Raw genomic sequence first — 22,747 nt, 5'->3', positions numbered from 1 at the left:
GATCCAATCCAGGCAAATTACATCAGTCCAACAAAAGTAAGACATTTAGTAAGGTGGAAATCCTATTCATGATTATTTTAAGTTAATTTAAAGAGTTATTTTTTGGAGTGTTCAACTAAGTCAGAGTCTGGTTAGCATAAAACTTGTCATGCACATTGTTTTTTCCTCCAATTTAATGGATTTAGGACATAGCTGTCACTCCATAAATCCTTTTCCACTTGTCCTCATCCGGGTCTATTCCTGTCATAGGTCGAGAGGTAGGGCTAACCCTGGACAGGTTACCACTCGACAACTGTTCACACTCACATTCACACCTATAGCTAAATTAGAATAATTAACCTAATCCCACCAGAGAAAACATGCAAACTCCACACAGAAAAGCCCTGGCCAGTGGATTCAAACTCAGGGGCTTCTTGCATGAGGCAACAGTGCCAACCACTGTGCTAGCCACAATAAACATCAGCATACATGTGGTGTGTATGCTTTTCTCATATTCAGTTTTGAGGTTTTTGTTTAAATCATGTGAATGTTTTTCACTTGTGCAAGACATAAATTTTTACCTCAAGGCGCTCCGTGTTTCATGTTAAAGTCTTAAACCAGAAAAAGCCACAGACAATCAATATTCATTCTCACAGTTTTTGTTTTTATTATAAAGAACAGAAATGACATATGTGTGTATGTATCCTGGTTTTCTCAGCATGGCTTTGAAGCAATTACTCGTGAAATTTCCTGCTGGATTTTGTCCTCTTGGGTGTTTATGTCGATATCTCCCACCTGCCCGTTTTCATAGCTGTGGAAGAAGAAAGCAGCCTTTTTAGGAAGCTCAAATAAAGTCCAGAGTTCTAACTTTCTGAAGAAAAAAAATGTTGGAACTGTTTGTCATTGTTTGCTTTTGCTTTCTGCTTTTTGTCTTACTCACACAAAGAGGAACCGCGTGCACACGTGGTCGGAAACCGGACACACCCAAATGTTGCCGTGTTTTTGCAGGTTTTTTGAAGTTATCACTGTTAACAGATAGACAAAATCACATCACACGCAATTAAATAAATCTTTGTTGCTTTGTGGGGTCTTCTGTATTTACCTTCACAGAGTGCAACGCAGTTTAGGTTCGTGCTTTGCAAAAACCTGCCTTCCCCCACTTGTTCCTAAAACATATAGAAATACAAGATGAGATACTGAAAGAAAAAAAGGATATTGTACTCCAGAGTGAATGTTTGCAGCATTTAGATAAATGTGAACAACCCGACCTGCTTGATTTGGTTTATTCGGTTGTATTTCTGCAAGAGTTCTTCTCTGGTAGGAATTTTGTACTGACCTTTCCCCATCTCTAAAGAAAAATGGAAGAATACTCTCAAAAACATGCAAAAAGAACTCGTAATCGACAGACAAGAAACAGAGTTCTTACCAGAATATCCAAATGATATGCTTGAAATGGGACTCAAATAGATGCCTTTCCCATACGCAGCACCATGGAGCTAAAATAGAAAGAAGGGAGAGGTTTCGGTGGTCTGAACATCCACATAAAAATTTCCTATGTTGAAATTGTCTGTAACTTCAGACGGTGATCAAAGACAATAAGCATTTAGAATTTATATATTCTACCTGTAACTTTGTGTAAGATGCGTTAACCAGCCCGTTTCTCAAAATAGAGTGCCAGTTTTCAATGTGGGAACCACTGAAAGAAGAGAAATATGATCTACTAAGCATGGATCATGCTCTATATACTGTATGAGTGATGATGTGAAAATTTCATGAAAAAAAAAAATCTTTGACTTCACTTACTGGAAAGCAAAGGTGCTGCCATAAAGCTTTTTGGCAGTTTGAAAGTGAGCCTCCTTACATGGAGGGCTGCTGATCAACAGGAACTGATGGGGTGTGTGCATAAACGTCAGTTGCTGTTAAATAGCAATTGATTAAAAACAACAACAACAAAAAACATTAAATTATAGAAAGCACAGTGTGAAATTTGATATGTGGCTGCTAATTATTAACTAGTCTACAACTGCTTTAAAGCTTGCAGCTAGACTGCTAATAAATCTGACTGCTTGGGCATACCCTGCTCAGCGGAAGCTTCACAATGTGCGATCTGTTGCTTGCTAAAATCCTGTTGTAAAACATACAAAAGCAAATCCAGATGTTAACCTAAATATAACTGGATTTCACTCAAGTTACTCTTTTCTAACACTTTCATTTAAACGACTTCAGACGCAACGCTGCAATTACTTAGCCCAAAACAATGCGCTTGCCAAGTTTGAACTAGACTCGATGAATGGCTACTGAGGCGAGTGAGTAACAAAAGGACAGATATGCAGCGATCTACTAAATAATAACTAAAAACACATCCAGATTTAGTCTCTCACCACTGCAGTAATGGATGTGCGAGAGGGTCTATCTTGTCCAGCTGCTTCTTAATCTCAGAATATGGACCCTGAGTATGATTTAAAGACAATTTAATCATTATAATCTAATAAATCCAGTTCAGGAAATCATTTACCTGCTTTGAGTTTGTGCTCATTCAGCAGACCGATGTGTAATTGTTGAAAATGAGAGTGTAGATTTTACTTTGAAAGACCTCACCTGTGCCATCCTCCTGACCAACAAGACATTGTCCAGAGCTTTCTGCAGCCTGTCATAGCTTCTGCTCTGTTACAACAAAAGCGAAAACAAATCAGTAAAATGACACACTGAATAGTGCACGACGGATCACGCCAGTGGTAACTTTGATTCAGCTGATACCTTTGGACTAAAGGCGAGAGTTTTGGGGTTGTGTGGATCGACAATAGAAGGGTACGGTTCAAAAATAAGGCTCTTGCGTGAAGACTGAAGGGCAGCTCTGCACATGGCTACCAACAAGTCGATCACCTGCAACAGCAAAGATTATTGGCTTACTCATGTCCCATACTGTAATAACTCCTGCTATAAAATATTTAAAAGCTTACCAACCTCTGCACCGGTGGCAACCTCTTCTGTCGCTCCAGACATAACCCCCAGCATGTGAAAGGAAAACACACAGAGCTCCCTGGTGCAAACCGCTGGCTACAAACACACAACGTAGAGAATACTGTCGAAGAATCAAGGCTCAGTTTTACTGAATAGCTGCTCAACCAACAGTTAATTATTTATCGAGAGCTCGCACCTTAAGCATGGGCCCATTTTGAAACACGTGCCGCTCATCGCAAACAACACAATATTCATTCAGTGTTGGGATCCTCTGCTCAGCATACCTCATTATCTGTGCACACAAAGAAAACAGAGGCAAAGTAGCTTTCTAAGAAAATAATTCAAAATCAACACAAACCTGCTCAAATGTCATGCTTAAAGTCAATTTTCCTGCTTCCAGCTCCATATTTTGTAACTGGACTCTTAATAGTGTCGCTTTCCATGATTCACAGTTCAAACTAATCATTATTTATCTTATCCCAGGCCTTGCACCAGCCCTTCAGTAGCTTCCCTCTCTTCAAGCCAACTATCTTGTGATTGGTTGTCCCCTAGCAAACGCAGGTTTTAACAAGCAATTCAATTTTTTTTTAAGTAGCATCAATTCACAACAATAAATGACTCAAAGCCTTTTATATTGCAAAGTTAAGACCCTAAATTATTTATTTAAGAGAACTCAGACAATCCCCTATGAGCAAGAGAACTCAAACCCTCAGATTAGAGTAAGCTTTCACCTGCACCAAGAAGCCGTGCTGCAGAGTTGGTGTGGTCTTACAGTGCCCAATTGCCTGGGATGTGAAGAGTAGCTCCATCAGCTGTTTAGTGTTAAGCTGTGCTGATGATTTCACTGCTGAGACCATCACCCTCTGTGGAAGAAGGGTCACAAACAATATCACTCTATATTCAGAACTTTAAAAAAAAGGTAACAACTCTGGAAAGACTGAAATAAAGTCCAGATTGCTGACATCAAAGACAGATTTGAGGAAGGAGTGCTCTGTTTGCAGGAATGCTTTAAATGCACTAATTGGGATGTTTTCGAGCAATCCTGTGGAGGTGATCTGGACAATTTTGTGGACATATAATGCTCATATATTTCTTTTTGCAGAGATATGATTATTCCATGTAAGAGGGTTTAAAGTACTCAAATAATAAGCCATGGGTTACGAAAGTAGTTAAGTCCACAATTCAAAGAAAGAGATATGCTTTTCAATAGGGAGAGGCATCAGAGCTGCAGGCAGCCACCAAAGAGCTGAAAAGCAAAGACCAGCACGCATGGCATTTTAGAGGGTTTTACCATTCAGACAGAGAATTTGCCAATGCTCTTACTGCTTTGATTATCCGTTTGACATATATGATTTCAGCAAAGACTTTCAGGAACTGAGCCACACATTAAGGGACAACCAGCATTTTAATACTAGTGAAGTTGTAAAGGAATTTCTTCATATTACGGTAAACAAGAGTCAGGGATTAGACAAGTAAATGTGGAAGGCTGCTTAAACACTGCAAACAAGCTGGGCCTGGTTTTTCACTACATCTTTTATTCAGTTCCTAAAGTTATACATGTCCTCAGTGTGTGGAAGAATGCTGAAATTGTCCCTGTTACCAAATTCAAGTCACCCCAAAGCCCGCAGTGATTTTCAACCAGAGGCTTTGACCTCAGTCTTAATAATATCTTTGAAAGACTGTTTGCGTATAACCTTCACAGAGGAGTCTAAGACTCCACACTTACTCTTCTTAATTTGCTCCTTAAACCCTTGGAAGGAGACGAATATCATGTCAGACTCTTTACTGTTTACTGATTTATCTTCTGCATTTAACACCATTCAGTCATGTTTTAATTTGTTTAAGTCCATTTGATTTAAGTCATAATCTGGACTTTCTAACAGAACGCAGACAGTGAATGGGCTTCTGTTTGGCCAAGTCAGGTCATCTGCTGGTTCACAAGGGTGTGTCCTGTCCTCCTTGCTGTTTATACGATGCACGAACATGTGTCAGAGGATGTTTGAAAGGACAAACACTTTAACGTATGCAGATTAAATGCCATTATTAGTCTTTTGGACACCAGCCGCAGATCGGTTATTGAACAGGTGGTTTGAAGAGTCTGATCTCCAGCTCAACATGTTAAAGACCAAATGAAAAAAGTCCCGCACACTTGATGCCACAAACATTAAGGGTCATACTGTGTAATGTGTGCACAGGGATTATTACTGATGCAAGACTGAATTTTGATAGTTTGTTTTTCTTGTGGAAACTGTTCACCTTTCACATCATTAAGACGCTGTTTGATGGATCTGTTATTGAGTTAGTTTTAATTTTTTTTACTTTTAGTCTTTGTATTTCGGAAGATGACAGAGCATCAAATTGTGCACACATCTATTCCACCTATTAATTCATTTTAATTGGAATCGATTAATTTAGATTTTTTTCATTTTTTAGCCTTTTTGTGCTATTTATAGCCTCAGGGATTGAAGTTGTTGTTTTAGTGAAGCCTGGAGCACTCTGTCTTTTCTCCTTTTTTACCATGTATATGTGAATATAGTTTTTGATGTCAGGTCAATTAGCGTCAAAACAAATCTACCTAAGGCTATCAATAAAAGAATCTGAACCCGAACCTGAAACACAGTTGCAGATAGAAAATATGTACACACACACCAATTTTCCACATCGATGTATTTTGAAGTATATTTTCCCTCACCTTTCCGCTGGGCGTGGAGGTGAAGAGCTCACCGGGATTCTTGATGGTGTAGGAAGTTGTATGATTTGTGAGACGGTTCAGCTTCATTGTTGGTAAAATGATCCGGCGTCTTGCAGCCGGTTCCTGGAGCTCCTTTAGCCTGCTGATTGTTAGACAGGAGTGAATAGATCCATGCACTAATGGATTCAGTCAGTAAAACAGCTGTGTCATTTAACTCTTTCATACTTTGATAGTGGCAGCCTGGTGCTAAGTCTTGCACAAAATTTCTTGATGGTTCCACTTGGCCTGAACCAGCTGTGACTCCTCTTCTGCCCAGTTACAGCGTTGTCGTTTGCAAGGTGTTTCCACACCCGAGATATGAAAACTGTGAGAATACTGGAGAACAAAAACGAAAGGTTGGCTTTTACACAATCTTCAGATGAGCTATGACTGAAATAAAAACGGTGGATGTGTCCTGTTGGAGCAGTTAATCTATGAACACTCACTTCTGCAACTGTTTCCCAAGACTGAAGTTATTATTATTAGACAGCTGAAAGACCTCAACTGAAGGTGCTGCAGTGAGAAACATCACTTGATCAAGTGTCACATTGATTTAGACTGAAGTGAATTCTGCATGTGGATGTATTGTTGCTGCTCACCAGGTCCATCCAGATACTGAGACATAGAAAACTGCAGACGGATAACGACAGGCTCCGATAGATTAATCCTCCAGGCTTGGGCTGCCACCTCCTATGGACACCAAAAAGATGGCAACACTTTCAGGTGTCATGCGAATATGCCACTTTAACCAATGCATGTGCAGTTGTGGTCAGAAGGTTCCAGACATCCATTTGTCACAGAGGCACAGTCACAAAAGAAAAACGTGGTCTCTTCTATAGATATAAATGTGATAACATAAAACATCTAACTAATGGAAAAGCTTAATCCATACTGTTCCCAGAATGCATAATTTTAAATTCACAAGACTCTTTAACTTCTTTTCATTTGATTAGGATCTGCCTCTCTGTGCTTGAAAATATGAGTTATTCTGGGCACACCAACAGTATTGATAGTGCTGATATGACAGTGAAGACATTTTTTAGGACATCAAACTATAAGTCAGAAAGTCATATTTCTGTGGTGACTATATGATCCAGCAGGATAATGATCCTAAGCATAGATCGGAAGTGGTTTTGAGACGGTTAATTCAAGATAAAATTAGGTTAACTTATAGATCCAAAGAGAGCTGATCAAATCGAGAACATGGGCTCACATATTAGCTGCACTTTACATAGAGATAGATAATTAATTACTTAGATAAATTGGTGAATAACAGATAAAAATGTAATTCACTTGTATATTGATGTAAATCAACTCACATCTAAAAAGTTAGCATTCATTTTTAAGTCCACATCCACATTATCAATTGACCCGTACTCCCTAGGAGAAAAAAAGAAGGGAAATTGTGAAAATGTAGTTTAAAAAGGACCATGGATCACTTCTATTAAAAGCCATGAACAAGGAGGGATGTTCAGAAGTTCACCTGACAGAGACAGCAGAGACTGAATACAGAGTCCTGACTGCCTCGATGTCCCTGTCCAGCCAGGGGTGGCGACAGAAGTCAGCGGGATACTGACTCCACAACTCCCCCTATGAAGCATGATGAAAGGAAGTTACACCGTTATAACTCCAGTGTATGAGATGACATGTATTGATACAGTTTAAAGCTGATCATGTGTGATCTGAACAAGCTAGTCATTGTGTATTTTTACTCTCTAAAGATTTGTTTGAGATTTTTTTAAAAATAAACTAAACATGTTCCTCAGAGTAACATATCAGTTGTTGGCTTTGCTTAAATACACACAAACTCACTGCAACAGAAAGATTAAGAAAAAATTTTAAATGAGTCGAGGATGTGAACAAAAGTGGATTTCAAGAAGTGTGTTTACAATGTAGACAATTTTGTTTGCATTAGTGTGAAATCATTAAAAGGAGAAATCATTGTTCCTGACAAATACTTTTATCAAGCTCTTGAATGACCATGCAATGCTTTGTTTGTTTTTAATTATCTTTTATATGCAACAATATTTTATCCTTGAATGGTTTTAAAAATGCTACAAGGTTGTAATAGGAAGACACTGAAACTGATGTTTACTTGGATTCCACACAGGATCTCGTCTGCATCAGCGTCGTCGTCACTGTGGCGCTCCTCCCACTCCTGGCACTCCTGTTGGGTTGACGGGAAAAGCTGGCAATCAAAAGATCCTCTAATTTACAGAGTTAATTTAAACCTTCTATTAACCCAAACAAAATCAGCTGGCCCTGCTGCTAAGACTTGCGCCTCATTTAAGCCATTTGCTTGAGCAAGAAACCAGCAAGAGAGGGCTTCAGCTATTTACTTCTTTTTTGTCAGTTGATCTGTTAACTATGTTTTTAATTGATTTTCTTGTCGGTTACCCACTGCAAAGGCTAGTGCAATCCTCTGCCCTACAAAAGGATAACTCCCTCTACATGTATATAAAAGTGTGGTGGTGCTGGTGGTGGGGGTGGATATCTGGAGCTTGTAGACTCATCGTGTCCTTATATCTTTTTTAGCAACAATCAACAAAGTGTCCATTCCTGTGTGACTGAAACACTATTGGGAAAAACATTTGTGGCTTAATTAGTTCAGTTACTTCTGTGATGTATGAATGAGCAGGTTGCTCTGAGTATCTTGAACTATGTCGAGATAATTGCTGTTTCCCTGGTTTTAGTCTGTGCACGGACATTAAGTGGAAAAGTAAATAAAACAACACATCAACATATTTTGCTCATAAGAGTAGAGCATGTGTTTGCTAATGCTAATGATGCAGCAGGTTACGAGGTTACAATCTTACCTTTCCTTCAGGAGAATGTAGCAAGAAAAAAGGATACTCCATTTCTGTTGAAGGCTCTGCTGGCGGTGCCTTCTCTTTTCAATAGCAGGAAGTCCCACATGCCCAGCCTGACTTCTTGGTCACATGACTGACTCCAGACACTGGCAGCCTGATCACTTAGTGCAGTGAGATGAAAGACTGATGTGGATCTGTTCCTATATCTCTTTAAGTATCTTATGTGGCACAGGTAGAAACCTAAAAGCCAGGCGCATTAATCAGTGCCTGGAGTGATGAGAACAAAGCTCCCTCAGAGGGAAGATGGGTAAACAGGTGATGTTTGGCATTTATTAGCCTTGTTTTCTGTCTGCTGTGTCGCAAACTGACCTTAATCTGCAGTTACCCTTGTTGGCAGTCACCCGCTGCTCCACAATCTGGTCAGATTAGACACTTATAGGACTGCATACATCTGTACACACCTTCAATAAACAAGTGCTTTTCTTGGGGTAATCCACTTAGACATGAATGTCTAAGTGTCCCCTGTGTATTTACAGGGATGGACACAATAGTATAAATGTCTCATGTCTCAAACAGGAAACTGCCATTTTTGGGGTTTGGAACAGACATGAAACGCAAAAAAGGCCGAATAATTTCATTATTTTTATACACCCATTGTTACAGGTAATATATTTCAAATAAATTGGTGACGTAATTAAGTAAATGTGTTTGTAAAGAGTCCACTTTTAAGATTATAACAAATCTGATACAGATTTGGGAAAAGGTCAAAAGCTAGAACTGAACCAAGAGGAATGCTGTCATATCTGGTAAACATTTTACCCACTCGAATAGCTCAGAGAACAAAATCTACTTAGTAAAAAAAATCTATCTACACAATCTACTGACACCATAGACATTAATTTTACATTAAATACAATAGTTACAGTTAACAAACAATAACTGACTGCAGTTTCAAATCATTTTTTTTTTTTAAAGAGAAAGATTTTATCTTAGAAGTTTCGTTTGTATGGTTTGTAATCTGTATGACACCATGATCATTTTTGCTAAGTTGCACAGTATGTTGACACTGTGACAGAAAATTCACAGTTCAGCAGATTGTCCACAAGAGAGAGCTGCTGTTGAGTTGTTGAGAGAGGGGGGCAGGTTATGGTTTATTCGACATGTTTTGCAGTAAATGTACAAAAGTCAAACTGCAACTTTTTGAAACTTTAAATGTCACTGCTAAGGCTTCTCAGAATTTTATCGATTTATACGTTTTATAGGCATAGATGTAATATTGATGCTATATCAAGTCTTTTGATAATCCTTCCTTTAGCTTTTGCTTTGTAATCCCAGACTTGTTTGACATACAGTAGGTAAAACATGCTTTAGACCACATGCAGAAAAATAAAAAACCACAAATATTTTTGAAATCTGTCAAACACCTGTTTAAAACAAACAAACAAACAAACAAAAAAATTCACTGAACTGAAATTATGTTTTTATACCCAAATGTGTACCGGCATACCCGACCTCTCGAAGTCAAAAATTTGTCAAGCATAATTTTCGAGAACTACATATCATATTTTCTTTCTGTTCAGGAATACGAGCAAATAACAAAATAATATTGTTTTACTATTTTTCTGCTTTTTAATCAATATATAACAACAATAATTATATTTTAGCAATTTTCCAAATATCAGTTTGTTTAAAGTGCTTGCACATACTGACTGACAGAAACAGAAAAAATGATTTTCATAAATTATTATTATTTTTTATGTTTCTTCCTTTTCTGCGTTAAGCACATTGAGTTTGCATGTAATGAAGTGTCCTATATAAATCAAATTGCCATTGTCATTATTGTTAAATCAGGCCTTTCACTGCTCGGTGGTTTAATAAATTTGTTAACCGCTGCACGTAGATTTCAGGACAAAGTAGGGTTTGCAATTAATTTACAATTTTTAAAAAATATCCACATATATTGTTAAAAAATGTGGACAAAATAGTGGAAACAATGTAAAATGGTACAAAACCTACTGCTCTGTGATCTACAATATTACAAAAATGAACACATTTACCCATGTTGTTGTTGTGATGCTGTCTCTGCTTGAATGCAGTAAGATTGAAAAAAGATAAGTAAGAAGAGGGATGGCGTCTTGGATTTCATTGCATCATTGTTTGAGCTTTTAACCCATCTGTAATCTGGAAATCAGCGGCGCATTTCGCTGCTTCTGGTGGCTCCAGATTTATCCACATATAGATGGAAGGTCAGTGAAAGCCAGTTTGGAGCCAGTGCTGTAATCTCAGAGGATTACGCTATTCACACACTGTATGAATATTTATGAGTCATAAATGAGTGTAAAATTTGTATACTTACACCCAGTTTAACAGACTAGTAGACCCTAAAGGGCGTCATCCTTGTCGAGAAGCCTTTCCTTTCACTTATGTCGTTTTCTATAAAAAAGTGGATGAATTTAAAAATTATCTAAGGTGTTATACATGTGAATTACACATAAACATTTTAAAGAGAGATTAGAAATGACTGGCCTACTGGTTTAATGAAACTCTGGAGAGTGTGAAAATATGTGCTGAATACAACTCCCAACCAGTCGTGGCCAGCTGGATGCCCCTCGCTGATCCTGGTTCTGCTGAAGGTTTCTTTGTCGCCGTTTTGAGTTTCTCTGGTTTGTAATTTTAATTATTCTTGGTTTCATTCTGTATTCTGTTTATATTGTTTTGGTTCAGTTCCTGTTATCGTGTCTTTGGTTAAGGAGAGCTTATTTATATCCATTTATAGTTCCCCTCTTGTCTCAGTGTTTTTCCTCTGTCATGCTGGTGTGTCTTAGGTCTAAGTGTCATCTCCTGTCTTATTTTGATAGTCTCTTGTCTTGTGTGCATTGTATTCAGCTCTTCTTCCTCTTACTTGTTATTTTGTAAGTTTCAACCTTGTTCACACCTGTTGCCTGTTCCCTCATCATCAGTGTGTGTATACAGTATGTCTGTCTTTTCTTGCCCCATGTCGTGTTCTCCCTCTTGCTGTGTGCTTTGTGTGTTTTGTGTTTCCTCCTTCCTCTTAGAGCCTTGTTTCCTCTGTGTAGCCTGAGTTATTTTGTATTATGCATTTTGTCATTCTTAGATCAGCAGTAGAGCTGCTTTTGAATTTTCCATTTGTCCTTTTTGAGTCATGTCTGCCACACAGCCATCCCTGACATTCTTCCTGTTAAAAGGGAGGTTTTCCTTCCCACTGTCACTATCAAGTGCTGTTATATGTCATCTAATTGTTGGGGTTTTCTCTGTATTAATGTAGAATCTTTACCTTACAATATTAAGTACCTGGTGGTGATTGTTGTTGTGATTTGGCACTATACAAATAAAACTGAATTGAGTCAACTCTGGGTGGGTCTGGTTTAAATGTTTTGAGCGGCATGTTACCACTGCATTACAGCACGTGCATGTTAGATTTTGCATTTCTGTGCTTGCCAAATGAAGGAAGTTGAACTATGACAAACTGATTATTTTTGACTTAGTAGTCCTTTAAGGTGAAGATGGAAGGAGTAGAGGTAGTGAAAGAGAACTGGAGTCAACTGTCTAAAGTAACGGACACTACGAGATGAGTGAAAAAGAGAGTGCAAATAGGGCACAATTGGGTGGAAATGAGTATCAGTGATAATATTTTACAGAAGTATGACAGCAGGAGTGAAATAGGTGGTTTACAGGATGCTATGATGTGTGGTTTGGACACAGTGACACAAACAAAAAGACAGCAGCAGGCTGAGCTAAGGATGTTAGGATTTACATTTGGAATGATCAGAATGGACTTGATCAGGAATGGTTTGAACATGTGCAGAGGAAGGATAGCGGATATATTGGACAAATGAGGTTGAAGACTGAACTGCCATGGATGTAATGAAGCAGGACATGCAGAGGGTGATAGTGGTGGTTGCTGGGGACAGGGTAAGATGGAGGGAGATGATCCACTGCAGCGACACCAGGAAAAAACAACTGAAAGAAGTCTTTCAAATTTAAGGTGGAACTTAGAGATTAAGTAAAAATGAGCCACGAGGAGTTTTTGTAAGAATTGTGTAAGAAGTCAAGAGAGACACTGCTCAGTTAAATTGAAAAGTCAAAAAAGGATAAAACCTGAAATAATAATGGGGAAAGAATACACAATGCAACAAAACAAAATAGAAAACTCTTAAATGCATTAGGACTATGAGATATTAAAAGAACAAAGTGTCTGGACAAGGTGATGAGCTACCACATGCTGCCAGGACAGCTTATTGCTTTTACATGTCTCTAGGATGGAAAAGCGTTCTTTCAAAAGGCATTTCCCTATTGGGTGTTTTGATTATTTGCTCTGGCAATGGAAAGGGAGTCTCGACTGGGTTAAGAGCTCTTGAATGTGAAGGCCATAGTATATAAGATAAGATAAGATAAGATAAGATAACCTTTATTAGTCCCACACGTGGGAAATTTGTTTTGTCACAGCAGGAGTGGACAGTGCAAAAGTTATGAGGCAAAAATTAGAATACAATAAGAATAAATACAGTACACAACAGTACAGAATAGAATAAAATAAAATACTATATACTATATATATGACTCACATACTCATTAACCATTTGGTAACCTTTCATGTCCTGGATGGAGCTCATGTGTCAGTGTGGAAGACAGCACTGGCATCAGGGGGGGAAAAGAGATTTTTCTGTGAGTCTTAAATGCAAGTTGGTGGTTCTTAATATGAAGCCACTGGAAAGAAGGGAAACATCAAAAGTTAAACTAAGTTGGAAAACAAAGTAAGGGCAATAAATGAGAGTCTGCGGAAGCCAATGTTCTGACTGTTATTAAACGTCAAGTTGAAAAACTGTGTGATATGGTAGGTTTTTGACTCCTGAATTTGGGGGTTGAACCTGATTAAAAACTAAGCATCAAAGAACAGAAAGCATTCAAGTGTGACCTTAGATGATGAGACTACATCTATTTTACAGCACAATAACACACATTACAAAGCAATATCATAAGTATGGACCATCTTCAGATCCCCCCGCCCACCTGGTCCTGGATCACAGATTTCCTCACCAACAGGCCTCAGACAGTGACTATTTCATTCCCGGTGTTCCAGATCTTGCATTCGCAGAATCGTCATTTTCTGAATGGTCTTCTCTGTCTGTCAGTTTGACAAGATTAAAGACCTCAGCAAACAAGGTCTCCATCTCCAGTTTGTGCAAATCCATACATGTGTCACTATTATCTTAGTTACACAATTATTTTAGTTACACAAAAAAGAAATTTAAAAAAAACTCTTCTGTCTGGTCTCGTGCCTCAGTGTCTCTGTAACACAAATAACGAGGCGCCATTTTTCTCATGACACCACCAATCAGCTCAGAGGGATTTATCAGGGTTAAAAATGACAAACGGGATTTAAAAGGAGGGAACATATCAATATTTAAAAAATACAAAAACAAAATAAAACACCGGCCCACTTTAACCCCTGGATTTGGCACATCTCATCTCTTTTTATATGACATCTCCTGGTGATTAATACATGAACAGGATTGCTTTCCATTTGTTACTGTTTTCCAGATACGACATCATCGGTATTTTTGCACTGAATTTGAGCTGTCTCCGGGCCAAACAGATGATGGTGTCATGTTTGAGGACTCGGCGGAAGCTCTGTGATTAAACTGTGAACTAAACTTGCACCTGTGCTTTAAAGCGTAAACTTTGTATAACTCAAAATCTGGCAAACCTCCGTCTTTTTATCTGAATATTTCCCCCTGAATCTGAAACAACTGTCAAAATAAACATTTAATTCAAGCATCTCTTCACTCACCATTATTGCCCTCACCGCCCTATATCCTATGTCACTCAAAGGAAAGTAGTCCCGGTCAGTTACAGGCATAAAACCGGTCGCTGCGACAGGACTTGTGGCGCTTTGGTCCCTGCAAAGTTCACTTAGTAGGTGAGTAACAGCAGCAGAGTTTGTGTCTTCGAGATGGAGGAAAGGTTTAAAAGTGTAGAAATGTAGTATATTAGCTGTGTGGAAGATCAGAATCGTTAATGTTGGTTTTGCACATGCAATCCTTTAGATTTATCTGGTAATTATGTATATATGTAGCACGTTACCTGTTAATTAAGCAGCTAAAAACCAAATGTGTTCTTACTGAACTGCACGTTTAAAGAAACCGTAATCTCGCAATAACATTTATTAACGTTCAAATGTATCACCTTTCAGTCAGTGATTTGGGTTAGGAAGTAGCTGTTACACTTATTTATTTTATTTTATTTTTTGCTGGTTTTGCAGACAGCAAAGGGATCAATAAAGACTTTGATTTACTTAAATAATGAGTTAATAAAAATGTCTGTTGCTGTTTGATTATGACGTTGATGTTTCTACAGTCCACAAATAGCCTCAGCTGACTGTTATTTTAGGTGAATACAAAGGGCAGACATATGGTCTCAGCCCACCCACCACAAATCCATGCACTGCCCGACAACACACTTTTATCAAGCATGCTGCACTCCTCCAGGCTAAACAAGTGCAAGCTGAATCATATAAGTTTTACTTGTCTCTATAATGTGGGCTTGTGGACCAGCATTACACTTCAGGCATGAAACATTATTTTTTTCAGCCTCCTCCTCAAGTTTGTGCGGGTTTTTTTGTGTATGTGAATCAGCTTTAGTCGCTGTCAGAAGTGATCAGCTCCTCTTCTTTAACATACACTCATGCTGGAATGTGGGAGAGTGCAGTCATTCAGCCCCATACTGTTGTCCTTGCTTTTTGTGTCGGCTGTTCTCCAGTTAGCCAAAACTGGACTGTGAGAGGGTTGAAAGTCATCCACAGAGAAGTGGAACATTTAGTTTGTGTTGGCACTCTTCTTTTCCTATTACATATTTTCGGTCTCTTTTTTTGTTTGTACGCTCTTTTTGATTTTTTATTGTCTATATAAATTCTTCTTCAACTTATTGGTTGTAAGTGCAAATTCCATTGTGTCACGAGTAAAAATATTAGATGCCCATGAAAAAAACAGGAGATTTTCTACATAACCTGTGGTTGGTGCCATACACCAGAGTCACCAGGGCCCCGGTCGATTATCTTTCATGTTTCTTTCTCTCTCTCCAAGGTCTCTTCCTGCAGACACAGATCCAGCCATGTCGAAGCCAAAGGATACAGGCTCCTCTATCATCCACACCCAGCAGCTACAAGCTGCTATGGCAGACACCTTTATTGAGCACATGTGCCTGCTGGATATCGACTCTGAGCCGGCTGTGGCTCGCAACACTGGCATCATCTGCACAATTGGTCAGGCGCATTACCAAGGCCCATTGATTTGTGCTTATTATGTGTACAATCTGATTATTTTCTTCATGTATCTGCATCGAAAAAGAAACACGACCTTGGTGCAAAAATGTGATCATCTTGGGCCCGTGTCTCACTGTGTTCATTAACTGTCTCGATGCAGGACCTGCCACCCGATCTGTGGAGATGGCCAAGAAAATGATCAAGGCTGGGATGAACATTGCAAGAATGAACTTCTCCCATGGCACACATGAAGTGAGTGAAGGGTCAGAAATACTTTCTGCCAACCTCAGTTCCTTATTTGTTTTACATTAAATGTTCTAACCTGCTAAAGCCCTGATTTCACAATCACACACTGTGACGTCACAGATTCCAGTAAAGCCACATGCTTGACAGTACAAACCCAGATCGTCAAGTCAGTTTCTTTGCCCTTTAGAAGTGAGTCGGTGAGGATTTACCCTTTACTGCAGCAGCAGTCAGAGTGCCATTACTCCTGTGGCCTGGTGACCATCTGTAATGTGATCTTTGAGCCTCCTCTCGCCCCTTTGGCGCTCGGTCTGTCTGGTAGCTTGTGAACCCACTGTATCGTGGCCAGCTCTTCAGCCGACATTACACTGTTGACCCCTTGCCTTTAAAAGTCAAGCCTCTTTCCCTTTTTCACTGTCACCTGAGTGGATGAGCCGTCAAATGTCATCAGCTGTAGCAATGAACACCCACAGTTAATTTTTGGATCTTGAAAGATTAAGTATGTTAAAAAAAAATTCTCTCCAATTTAACTTGACTCAAAGTGGCTCAACAGCAGTCAAATAAAAAGACCTCAGTTTTATCTGTACAGCAAAGTGAATGTATGATTTCTTCTGAGGAGGGGAAAATACATTTGACCTCTGTGTTATTGGTGTCACAGTTGCCAGTACAGCTATAAATAGGAGTCACCCCCCCACAGCAACAGTATGAGGAGAAGGCATGTAGAGAAGCCAGTGACCAAGGACAGTAGTCAGAATTCACATCACTGTTTTTGTTTAAGTGAAAAATACATTCATACCTGTCATGTACCGACGTATGTGGCAGCTGTTTATGTACAGTTCAGCTGAACAATGTCTTCCTTTCAAAATATGTTGCACTTATAAATAAATATATAGTTACATAACCAGCACTGAGGCGTCACCTGTTGCTCTACTAACTGAATTTAGCTGTTTTTAAACAAAGGGTTTAAAAAATGTATAAATATCCACCTTTAATATTTTTGTAACGTTTTTAATTTATTTGCTTTTTAACCCTTTAAGACCTACCATAGAACCAAGTCCGCCAGAGCTGACTTTATATTTTTACATGCTGTAGTACCATCTTTGGGAGCATTTCAAGTTGCTATACATCAATACAACTGTTATAGCCCAAATTTTAATAATATGTCTGCATTAAGTCCATAGTAACTACATAAATTGCAAAAAAGTGCAATAAACTACAAAAAAAATTGAAAATTGTTTTGTTTTTTTACATATACTTCTACTTGGAGAAATTTAAGAAGTTTATCCCTCAAAACTTTAAATACAAAAAAGTTGCAAAAAATAGTTTACAACAACAGGAAATTTATTTTGAGTGTTATTTTCGTTTTATTTTTGAGAGATATAATTTTTATATACTGCTTTTTATGCAATTTTTGCAAAACTATATGTGGAAGGAAACCGTGACCTAGGACAAGCTGATGGCATAAGATGTAAGTACAACTCCTCCGGTTTCATATGCAAAAAAAATTATCGCGCTAGCTTACGTGGTTCCGGTTCTATGGGGATTTAAAAATAGTTACGCAAAACCTCCGACCGGCTTTAAAGGGTTAAACCATTGCAAGATCTTTTTAATATAACATCTGTTTTCATGCAGTACCATGCCGAGACCATCAAGAATGTCCGCGACGCAACTGAGAGCTTTGTACCTGGATCTGTTGACTACAGACCAGTGGCCATCGCTCTGGACACCAAGGGACCAGAAATCAGGACTGGACTTATCAAAGGCGTGAGTTCTTGCCAGATTACCGCAGCTCTAATGAAGCCAGTGTGAGCAACTCTCTCCTCAAGTCACTTCTCATTGTTTTCAGAGTGGCACTGCTGAGGTTGAGCTGAAAAAGGGTGAAACCATCAAGATCACGCTCGATGACCAGTACACAGACAACTGTGATGAGAAAATTCTGTGGCTGGACTACAAAAACATCACTAAGGTTGTGCAGGTTGGAAGCCACATTTATGTTGATGACGGTCTGATTTCCCTCAAGGTTAAAGAAGTCGGTAAGAGCACGAACAATTTGTCCGTCCTCCTTTCGTTCTGCCTCCAGTAGCTGAAATATTTTTTCTGTGCTTCCTTGTAACCGAAGGCAGCAATTACTTGATTTGTGACATTGAGAACGGCGGCACGCTGGGCAGCAAGAAGGGCGTCAACCTGCCCGGAGCTGCTGTTGACCTGCCTGCAGTGTCTGAGAAGGACATTCAGGACCTGCAGTTTGGCGTGGAACAGGGTGTTGACATGGTCTTCGCCTCTTTCATCCGTAAGGCCGCTGACGTTCATGCTGTCAGGAAAGTGCTGGGTGAGAAGGGCAAGGACATCAAGATCATCAGCAAGCTGGAGAACCATGAGGGCGTGCGCAGGTGGGTGGTGTAGTGTGCAAACGATCACAGCACAAGTCTGTCTTTTTGATGGTTGAACTTTTTTTCTTCATCCCCCCCCCCCCCCCCCCCCCTTTTTTTTTTCTTTCTAAAAGATTTGATGAGATCCTGGAAGCTAGTGATGGCATCATGGTGGCCCGTGGAGATCTGGGAATTGAAATCCCAACCGAGAAGGTCTTCATCGCCCAGAAAATGATGACCGGCAAATGCAACAGGATTGGCAAGCCAATCGTCTGTGCCACACAGGTCTGTGATGGGAGCACGGATTAGTGGAGTCCAAATAAGTGCTTTTCTGCAGACGTGAAATGATGCAGTCTGTCTCTTTGTTCACATTAAGATGCTTGAAAGCATGACCAAGAAGCCTCGCCCTACTCGCGCTGAGGCCAGTGATGTTGCCAATGCTGTGCTGGATGGCAACGACTGTATCATGCTGAGCGGTGAGACAGCCAAGGGAGACTACCCTCTGGAGGCAGTGCGCACACAGCATTTGGTAAGATGGCTTCAGTGTGAATGTGCTCAGTGTAACCATCTTTAATACCAATATCAAAAGAACACCTGAAGGTTTTTGAATGTCTGATGTGAGAACTCCTCCTGTGAAGTTTGCCGCTGCCGCGGCAGTCACACTCAGTCAAATTGTTGTGTTTTGAGCCTGTGAGGAAGCTTTCATTATAAGTATAAAGTGTGTGGTTTATCTTACATGTGAATCTTGAGCGTTTGCTGCCAAACAGATAGTTTTTCAGCAACAGAAGGTTCACATGATTCAGATTAGACTTGCTCCTTTGTGCGTTCCTTTTATCTGAAGCTACTTGTTTCACTTTTGCACTCGTTATTGTCGTGTCTTGCTTACTAATCGCGAACTGTGTGCCTTGCGTCCAGAAAATTTATGCTCAGAATATGTAACATCGTTTTGTTCACAGGTTCCATGAGGGCATATCAGTAAAGTTTGATGATAATGATCAAGGCCATGAATGTTATCCACGCTCAAATCCAGAGAAATTAAAAAAAGACCGTAAACATAAGCACTTCTTACGATAATCAAGTCTGCCATGTCACGTACGTTACGTTTTTTAGAACAGGTATAATTCAGTTCAATTAATTTTTTCAATAATACGAAGAAAACAGAAAACCCCAACAATCATATGATCCCCTTTGAGCAAGCACTTTGGGGACAGTGGGAAGGAAAAACTCAGTTTAGTCCCCATGTACCAGCATCATTTCTCAAATGCTACTAATATATGGTAAATGGCCTGTATTTATATAGCGCTTTACTAGTCCCTAAGGACCCCAAAGCGCTTTACATATCCAGTCATCCACCCATAGGTGATGGCAGCTACATTGTAGCCACAGCCACCCTGGGGCACACTGACAGAGGCGAGGCTGCCGGACACTGGCGCCACCAGGCCCTCTGACCACCACCAGTAGGCAACGGGTGAAGTGTCTTGCTCAAGGACATAACAAACGAGACTGGCTCAAACCGGCAACCTTCCGATTACAAGGCGAACTTCCAACTCTTGAGCCACGATCGCCCCCAAAAAAGGTCAAAGTAACCTGATATTTAGAATCCACATATCTGATTCCCTATATGCGTATATGTTGTAAATAAAAACAATGGCAGTAAGAAACGCAGTTATAAATTGTTCTGCATCGCATTATTATCACTTCGACCTTCAGCTCAATCTGTTGGCCTTTAAGGAAAGGTCAGAGGTCAAAGGTGGCATGACATCTCTGCCATCACATTGGGTTTTACTAACAGCTTGTTTCCCATTTCTTCAACCTTCTTTGCCCATCACTGCTCCTGCACTCCATCTGCTACCAACAGCATCTCCTCTTGTCTTCTGCGTGGTGTGATAGAGCTCAGCTTGCATGTGTCTGCAGTGCACAGCAACGGTCTCTGGACGTCGCAGCCATGGCTGTTGTGTAGCTTGATGTTTCACTTTGCTTTCAGGTATGAGGAACTCTGCACTAAGCCTAACTTTGGTCTTTGCTCCCACAGCTCAGACTAGTTGTGTATCTGCAGTCTGACAGCCACTGTAATCTGTTTTCACTTATTCAGATCGCCCGTGAAGCTGAGGCAGCCATGTTCCACAGGCAGGTGTTCGAGGAGCTGCGTCGCCTCACTCATTTGACCCGTGACCCCACAGAGTCCGTCGCTATTGGTGCCGTCGAGGCTTCTTTCAAGTGCTGCGCCAGTGCAATCATTGTGCTAACCAAGACTGGCAGGTGAGACTCCGGGAACATTTCCACCCAGTAAATCTCTGTAAAGCTGAGTCATAATATCCTCCCGGCGCCCACTCTCAGAGAAGAAACTGGGGCATTATAATATTTTTCTATCCTGCTGCCTCCGCTTCTTCTTGAACGCAAGCCCCCAGCTCGTTTGAAGTGTGCCAAGTTTCACTGCAATCACAATCTGTGCTCTGCCCGTGACCTTTTTGAGATCTGAACCCTGACATTTTACAAGTTAATTATAACTCCCTAATCGTTCTTCTCCACTTTAGAGTTCATCCTCCCAGCACATGGCACTCAGCACATACATATAGTCAACTGGGCTGATTTCATAATGATAATCCTATGAAATAACGTGGGCTATACTAAATACTTTTAAATAGTGATTTATATGACGGAACTAAATTATCTCCTGACTTTGCTGTTCAGATCAGCTCTGTGGAGATGTGTAGCATCTTTCAGCTCAGTGTTGGTTGTCTCACACCTTTTTGCTTTGCTCTGCTCTTATTGGTGGGCTCTTTCTGCCACAGTAGGTGTGTTCACAGCATGCTACCTACATAGTGTGAAACAGCAGATAGTTAGCAACAGGCAGGTAAACTAAATAAAGCATTTAGCTGCTAGAAAGCCAAGCATTTTAATCAGCAGTTGAACTAAAAGACAGATTGAGAATAAATATTAGACTTGCACTAATAACACTAATTTAAACTTCAAACGAATTAATATTTTGTTCCCTAACTTCTAAAATAAATAGCCAGCTATTTTATAACTGCTCCAAGTTATGTCAGAGTGCAGTGACTTATGCCTGTCACCTGCAGGTCTGCTCACATGCTGTCGAGGTACAGGCCCCGTGCCCCCATCATTGCTCTGACCCGCTGCGGTCAGGCCGCCCGCCAGGCTCACCTGTATCGCGGTATCTACCCTGTGCTCTACACCAAGACTGCCAACGACGTCTGGGCTGAGGACGTGGACCTGCGTGTGAACTTTGCTATGGAAGTTGGTGAGTGTCAGAGTTAAGAGGATGTTCTGGTAGTTCAGTAAAGCTGAGCAAGAGATTTTTGCTTGTTAACTTAATCTTTTTTTCCCTTTTTAAAAAACCTCTTTTTGTAGGCAAGCACCGCAAATTCTTCAAAACTGGAGACATGGCCATTGTTGTGACCGGGTGGCGCCCAGGGTCTGGTTACACCAACACCATGAGGGTTGTGCTGGTGCCTTGAACTTCATCGAAAAATATCACTTACTACTCGTCTGCAGCCCACCTTCCCTCCATATTGAACTTTGTTACTGCTTTCAGAAAGCTCTTCTGTTGATGTCTACAGACTCCATGAATAAATGTCTCATTCACTGTCTAAATCCTGCTGCTGGAGACTAAACTTTTTAGTGGCAACCCTTCTGGTGAACAAAGTGAACAACATTGCTTCTCAGTGCACACTTTAGCCTCATTTCAAGCAATTTTTTTCCTTTGTTCATGGCTAGTGCAAATGTATCATTGTGAAGTGAACTGGTATGACTGGGTTTACATCCATTAAAAGGAACTATGTGATCAACTTTGACTCTTGTAATCACTGTCACTGAGTCAGCAAAATTATAACAAATAAGAAAACATGTTGTCAAATCTGAAAAAGCAGATAAAGTAAAAATAAACTACTAAAAAACACACTTTGGCAAACATTTACTAGCTGTGTTAAACAGAACTGCAATAACAAAACATACTTCCATTTAAACCTCCCACTGTAAACAGGCCACTTCCTGGAAAGCAGTCATCCAAAGGAAAGCACAGGATGGTGTCCTTTGCACTAGAGTGACAAATAACTTGATAAATTGTTTTTAGGATGTGAGCTTTAAAAGTTGACAGTTAAGAACAACAATTTCAAACGCTACCTGTTTTAAATGTGTAATAAGTGAACTACTGCACCTAGAAATGGCAAACACAATAGCAACTACAAAGAAATGTAAATTAATTGCTGTCTTTGTTGCTTCTTCAAATCTTAGTCTGTGCTTATTTATTATTTCTAATAATGTGTGTGTGTGTGTGTGTGTGTGTGTGTGTGTGTGTGTGTGTGTGTGTGTGTGTGTGTATATATATATATATATATATATATATATATATATA

General features: G+C 39.8%; 2 protein-coding genes across 2 annotated transcripts; one reads left to right on the top strand and one right to left on the bottom strand.

Annotated features, from left to right (window-relative positions):
* Window positions 1-676: 676 nt before the first annotated feature.
* Window positions 677-9,986, bottom strand: LOC146665062 (protein mono-ADP-ribosyltransferase PARP6-like). Its single transcript, XM_085412780.1, has 22 exons — window positions 9,981-9,986; window positions 7,767-7,838; window positions 7,155-7,261; window positions 6,991-7,051; window positions 6,271-6,361; window positions 6,118-6,184; window positions 5,858-6,007; window positions 5,633-5,774; window positions 3,672-3,803; window positions 3,137-3,232; window positions 2,944-3,036; window positions 2,737-2,862; window positions 2,578-2,643; window positions 2,361-2,428; window positions 2,056-2,104; window positions 1,783-1,895; window positions 1,603-1,675; window positions 1,406-1,475; window positions 1,248-1,327; window positions 1,082-1,145; window positions 920-1,004; window positions 677-790 (listed from the first exon to the last, which is right to left on the bottom strand). The coding sequence occupies exons 1-22, from the start codon at window positions 9,984-9,986 to the stop codon at window positions 694-696; spliced, it is 1,908 nt and encodes a 635-aa protein (XP_085268906.1). The 3' UTR covers window positions 677-693.
* Window positions 9,987-14,327: 4,341 nt separating this feature from the next.
* On the top strand, window positions 14,328-22,181 carry pkmb (pyruvate kinase M1/2b). The gene is made up of 11 exons (XM_085412496.1): window positions 14,328-14,422; window positions 15,585-15,763; window positions 15,924-16,015; window positions 17,639-17,770; window positions 17,853-18,039; window positions 18,126-18,396; window positions 18,510-18,660; window positions 18,752-18,904; window positions 20,468-20,634; window positions 21,453-21,634; window positions 21,745-22,181. Exons 2-11 carry the CDS (start codon window positions 15,613-15,615, stop codon window positions 21,849-21,851), a joined length of 1,593 nt encoding a protein of 530 aa, XP_085268622.1. The 5' UTR covers window positions 14,328-14,422; window positions 15,585-15,612; the 3' UTR covers window positions 21,852-22,181.
* The last annotated feature ends 566 nt before the right edge of the window (window positions 22,182-22,747 follow it).

Source organism: Rhamphochromis longiceps, linkage group LG7 (assembly GCF_057381845.1).
Source record: "Rhamphochromis longiceps isolate RC_006_pf linkage group LG7, R_longiceps_female_GT1.1, whole genome shotgun sequence".
Classification (NCBI taxonomy): Eukaryota; Metazoa; Chordata; class Actinopteri; order Cichliformes; family Cichlidae; genus Rhamphochromis; species Rhamphochromis longiceps.
This window is presented reverse-complemented; position numbering and strand designations above follow the sequence as displayed.